Source organism: Erinaceus europaeus, chromosome 21 (genome assembly GCF_950295315.1).
Source record: "Erinaceus europaeus chromosome 21, mEriEur2.1, whole genome shotgun sequence".
Lineage (NCBI taxonomy): Eukaryota > Metazoa > Chordata > Mammalia > Eulipotyphla > Erinaceidae > Erinaceus > Erinaceus europaeus.
The window spans coordinates 9107381-9113500 of record NC_080182.1 but is presented as its reverse complement, the minus strand read 5'-3'; the positions used below and the strand labels follow the sequence as shown (position 1 = coordinate 9113500).

General features: G+C 41.9%; 1 protein-coding gene across 4 annotated transcripts in view; it reads right to left on the bottom strand.

Moving 5' to 3' along the window:
- Positions 1 to 460: 460 nt before the first annotated feature.
- The window catches only part of MYRIP (myosin VIIA and Rab interacting protein), a 347454-nt gene continuing 341794 nt past the window's right edge, over positions 461 to 6120 (bottom strand). For all 4 annotated transcript variants that reach the window (XM_060180352.1, XM_060180354.1, XM_007517826.3 and 1 more), the window contains one exon: positions 461 to 1366. In XM_060180352.1, coding sequence (XP_060036335.1) covers positions 1334 to 1366 — 33 coding nt within the window. In that variant the 3' untranslated portion in view covers positions 461 to 1333. The remainder of the gene's footprint in view (positions 1367 to 6120) is intronic.

Genomic DNA, 6120 nt, shown 5'->3' with positions numbered 1-6120 from the left:
AACCGCTTCTATTAAACACTTAAATACTTATGTGTTTGAGCCCACAAACGTGGTGTTGGCTTCTGTGCCTCTTAAATTCAGTCCATTCTTGCTTTTTTTCATATCATTTTCCCCACGCTTACTCCTTAACCGGTTTTATCTTTAAGATCATTCTATTACTTTTGTTAAGTATTAATTTAGGAAGTAAATTTTAGAATATAGTGTTTTCTATATTCTGAAGTAATCAGATATCTAAGCCTCATCTAGACTTGGTTACTACTTAACTGTATCTTGGCTGAGTCTGGACAGTGCCCTAAACTTATAACCCAGTGATGAGCTTTCTCAAGCCCCACTCTCTCTTTGCAGGGGGGCAACTTAACTTAACACTCAAAGAAGCCCCCAGTCTCCGCCTGCAGGGGGTAAACTTCACAGTGAAGTAGCACTGCAGGCATCTCTGTCTCTCCTCCTCCATCTGCGTTCCTTCTCAATTTCTGTGTCCCCTCAAATAAAAAAAGTTTTTTAGAAAACAAACAAACAAACAAAATGACCTTAAATTCTTAATAGGACTTTTTTTTTTTTTTTTTTTTTTTTTTACAGATAGATCTGGGCATGGTATGGGTGAATGGGAGTTTTCAATTTTGAGGCTTGGTATTTACTGCAGAGCAGTGGGAATGCCTGGTGGTGTGGCTAGGAGTTTAGCAGGAAGAAGGTGGCTGAAGAGAGATTTGAGTAAGACCCCAAATTAGATGATCTCTAGTGCTTGCTTACTACAAGGGCAAGCCTTCCCCCCCACCCCCGTCTTTCTCTCTCTTTCTCTTCTCCCTTTCTCTCTCTTCCTCCAGCATTTCTAAGATGCTTGTGAGAGAGTAGTAAGAATTGGTGATAAATTAAGTGAGTGATAATACTAAACTCCACTGCATCCCTTTATCCTACTCCATTTTTTCCTTTGGGCAGCTTGTTGACAATTTTAGTGGAATCAAAGGGATTTTTTTTCCTTTTTTTTTTTTTTTTTTAAGGTAAAAGGATCGTAAAGACAACACATAGCAAAGTGAACAGGGAAAACGGTGCATCTTTTGAACGTGGAGCTCTGATGTCGGAAGCCAGCGTCTTGGTGGTTGGTCTATCCTGCCCGGATTCCCCTGCATCCTACGGCGGAGACTGGGTGGGGCTGCAGTGCTGGAGTCTGGACTGCTTTCCGGGTGAGGGCTCAGGACGGCTCTGTGCAACGGCGCACTGTGGCCTCCCAGGGCCCTCTCCTCAGGAGGAGATCCCGATAGTATTCATGGCTGTTGGGTCAAGGCACTGTCGTGTACAGCCGGAGGCAGTGAGTCACTGGCAGTGGAGTTCCAAGGCGCTAGTACATCACAGCCGACTCCGGGGTGGGATCCTGAGGAGAGACAAGAGGCGCTATCAGAAGAGGTGGCTAAAAGTGTCTACTTGACAAAATGTTTACTGTCTTAATTTCCTATCAGGAAAGCCATTCATATTTACCCACCAGTTAAATATAAGCATCTCATAGTATTTAATACATAATGCAGTTTTTTTTGAAGAGTCCTTTTCATTTTTAAAAAATTCTTTTTTTGTTTTTCTTTAAGTTTTTTTTCTTGCCTTGCCTCCAGGGATATTGCCGGGGCTCGGTGCCTGCACTACGAATCCACTGCTCCTGGAGGCCATTTTTTCCCTTTTGTCACCCTTGCTGATTTTTATTGTTGTTATTGATGTCGTTGTGTCATAGGCCAGAGAGAAATCCAGAGAGGATGGAAAGACAGAGAGGAGGAGAGAAAGACACCTGCAGACCTGCTTCACCGCTTGTGAACTGATGCTCCCTGCAGGTGAGGAGCCTGGAGCTCAAACCAGGATCTTTATGCCCATCCTTGCGCTTTGTGCCATGTGCGATTAGCCCACTGCGCTACCGCCTGGTCCCAAGATTTTATTTATTTATTATTGGATAGAGACAGAGAGAAATTGAGAAGGGAGGGGACAATAGAGAGGGGAGATAGACACCCACAGCCCTGCTTCACTACTTATGAAGCTTATCTCCTGCAGGTGGGGACCAGGGGCCTGAACCCTGGTCCTTGTGCTCTGTAATGTGTGTACTTAACAGGTGCTGGCACCACCACCTGGCCCCCAAAATGAAGTTTCACATCTACTTCTTTCTCTTTGGCCCTTCCTTCCTTCCTTCCTTCCTTCCTTCCTTCCTTCCTTCCTCTCCTCCCTTCTCTTCTCTCCTCTCCCTTTGTTCCTTCTTCCTCCCTCCCTCTGTTCATTCCTCCCTCCCTCCCTTTCTTCCCCCCCCTTTTCCTTTTGGCATCGTGGGGCTTCACCACTCCAGGCTGGCCTTTTCAGACAGAGAGAGGACAGGTAAGAGGCCACAGCACTGAAACTCCCTCCAGCGTCATCAAGGCCGTTCAAATGCGGGCTGTGTACACGGTCAAGCAGGTACGCTACCTGGGTGAACCATCTTACAGGTTCTTTAGTTGCTTATTTTTATCAGAGCACTACTCAGCTCTGGCTTCTGGTGGTGCTGGGGATTGAACCTGGGACACCTGAACCTCAGGCATGAAGGGTATTTGCATAAGCATTATGCTGTCTCACCAGCAACTCTCTATGTACTACTTAATGCATCTGAAGTTGATTTTTGTATATAGAATAAGGCAAATTGGTTTTCTACCCATTATCACCCCTGTGGCCAATTTCCCAAGCATACAAACAAAACACAAAACTGCTCTCTTTAGTGGTCCGGGAGGTGGCACAGTGGATAAAGCGCTGGATTCTCAAGCGTCAGGTCCTGAGTTCAATCCCCAGCAGCACACGGACCAGAGTGATGTCTGGTTCTTTTTCTCTTCTATCTTTCTCATGAATAAATAAATAAATTCTTAAAAACAAAAGACAAAACTGCTCTCTTTATTAGTTCTAATGTTCTAAAAAAAACAGAGCAGGGGCCAGGTGATGGCACACCTGGTTAAGTCCACACATTACAGTGCACTAGGACCCGGGTTCAAGTCCCTGGTCCCCACCTGCAGGGGTAGAGCTTCACAAGTGGTGAAGCAGGGCCACAGGTCTCTGTTTCCCTCTCTACCTCACTCTTTTCAATTTCTCTCTGTCTCTAATAAGTAAATAAATAATAAGTAAAAAAAACTTTAAAAGTAAATAAAAACACATTTTCATAAGTATCTGTTTTTTAATATTTGTATTTTACTCCATTAATCTTTCATTCCCCCACCCCAGCTTTTAATTTGCTTTCAGATCTGGTAGGTGGACCCTTAGCATCACCATAAGCCAAAACTGAAGAGTGCTCTGCTAAAAAAAAAAAAAAAAACAATAAAAAGATAAAAATTAAAACTCTGACAGGAGGATCATTTTAATTCCACAAAATGCAGATGCTCTTGTGAGTTATTTTTATGAGTTCAGGCTCAGAAGAAAATAGCGCTGATCATTTTCTGAGCGTTGGACTAAGTTTGCGTTGGGAGGCCGTGACTTCTGTGGTCTGTGAGCAGTGACTATTACAGGCACCCTTGCTCTCCTCTAGACTTCTCACAGTGCAGCGCTCCACTCAGCTGGCTGGTATTTTAGTTACTTGGTCTCATCTCAGAAGAAGTACAACTGGGGTGTGGGCTGTGTGTGTCTGTGCATGTCTGCGTGTCTGAGAGTGCATGGAACACGCATGGATACCCACTAGTCATGTCAGGCTTTGGTGGTTGAAGGAAAAAAAAAGTTCTACAACATGAATCCTGTAGTTCTCAATGCTCTGAAGCACTCTGTATTGCATGGGATTAGCTGCTGCTTCTTCTTCTTTTTTTTTAAATTTAATTTTATTTATTTATTCCCTTTTGTTGCCCTTGTTGTTTTTATTGTTGTAGTTATTATTGTTTTTCTTTTTTTAATATTTGTTTTACTTTTTGTTGCCCTTGTTGTTTTTATTGTTGCTGTAGTTATTATTGTTGTTGTTGATGTCATCGTTGTTGGATAGGACAGAGAGAAATGGAGAGAGGAGGGGAAGACAGAGACGGGGAGAGAAAGACAGACACCTGCAGACCTGCTTCACCACCTGTGAAGCGACTCCCCTGCAGGTGGGGAGCCAGGGACTCAAACCAGGATCCTTCCGCCGGTCCTTGCGCTTTGCACCACCTGCACTTAACCCACTGCGCCACCGCCCAACTCTCGGATTAGCTGTTTCTTAAAAATTTACCAGCCAAATAATTTGGCCAGAGAACCCCTTATTGAGGGTCTAGTTAATTTGAAAGGTTTATTTCTTGTCAGTTTTTATTAATATTATGATTAATAATTTTAATATGTAATAATTATTTAAAATTTAATAATTATAATTAATCATGTTAATATAATTAAGTTGGATTAACAGGTTTAATCACATTGTATAAGTAAACAGATTCCCACATCCTTATTTGCATACTAGGTCATTTATTTTTCTTGATTTGGCTCACAGAATTTTTTTTTCCTACGTTATATTTTCCCAAAGAATAAACGCTTGAACTTCGAGGGGGGGAAAAAAAAAAGGGAAAGACAGTCAGAAGTATTAGGTGTGACTTAGAAAGGAAGAAAAACAGAACCATCAAAAAATAGGCAACATGTTCATCAGAGAAGCGGTTACAGAAGCCAGAACTCCCACCTTCTGCACCCCATAAAGATCTTTGGTCCATAACCCCAGAGGGATAAAGAACAGGGAAGCTTCCAATGGAGTGGAGGAGTTACGGAACTCCGGTGGTGAGAATTGTGTGGAGCTGTACCCCTCTTATCCTACAATCTTGTCGATCATTATTAAATCACTAATAAAAAATGAAAACTAGGCAAATATATATAAATACAGGTAGTTATACAAGTAATAGTTGGGAGTCGGGCGGTAGCGCAGTGGATTAAGCACATGTGGTGCAAAGCGCAAGGACCAGCATAAGGATCCCAGTTCGAGTCCCCAGCTCCCCACCTGCAGGGGAGTCGCTTCACAAGCAGTGAAGCAGGTCTGCAGGTGTCTGTCTTTCTCTTCCCCTCCTCTCTCCATTTCTCTCTGTCCTATTTAACAATGACATCAACAACAATAATAACAACAATGAAAAACAACAAGGGCAACAAAAAGGGAAAATAAATAAATAAATTTAATTAAAAAAAAAAGAAGTAATAGTCAACTCATATCTGTGGGCTTGATCTGAGGTTTCCAGTGGAAGGAATGGGGACACAACTCTTGTGGTGGGGAATTATACCCGTTATCTTGTGATTTTGTAAACTAATGATAAATCACCAAAAAAAAGCCCCAAAAAACAAACTATATGTACTCTGGTTTCTCTTTAGGCTTCTACATTTTTCCAGAGAACAAACTCTTGGATTTATGGTAATGTCTGTGGCTTTATGATATTAATTAATTGGTTACTACATCTCTGATGTTGGAAATGCATTCATCTGACTTCTTCCACCTTTAAAAAGATGGAGAATTTGATACTAAGCATTTGACTGAGACTGCTTTTGTATGTGTCCTGTTTGTTTTGACACATATAATACTTTCATTTATGCTCTGTAGATTATTTTTCTCCTTGGTTCAGTAATTACTTGAGTATCTGTGCAAGAGAGAGTATGAGTGCTTGTAGACAATTGTCTGTGACAGTTGTTTTATTTTATTATTACATATTTTTTTGTATTTTAAAAATATTTATTATTTATTCATTCCCTTTTGTTGCCCTTGTAGTTTTATTGTTGTAGTTATTGCTGTCGTTGTTGCTGGATAGGACAGAAATGGAGAGAGGAGGGGTAGACAGAGAGGGGGAGAGAAAGACAGACACCTGCAGACCTGTTTTACCGCTTGTGAAGCGGCTCCCCTGCAGGTGGGGAGCTGGGGGCTTGAACTGGGATCCTTACGCTAGTCCTTGCATTTTGTGCCAACTGTGCTTAACTTGCTGCGCTACTGTCGGACTCATTATTATTATATTTTTAAAGAATTTATTTATTAACTAGAAAGATAAGAGGAAAGAAATAACTAGACATCATTCTGGTACATGTGCTGCCGGGGACTGAACTCAGGACCTCATGCTTGGGAGCCCAGTGCTTTATCCACTGTGCCACCTCCCAGACCATAGGGTGCATGCACTTTATATCTTCCAAGGATGATCTCCATTTCCGTGATTTTGTTCTTATATT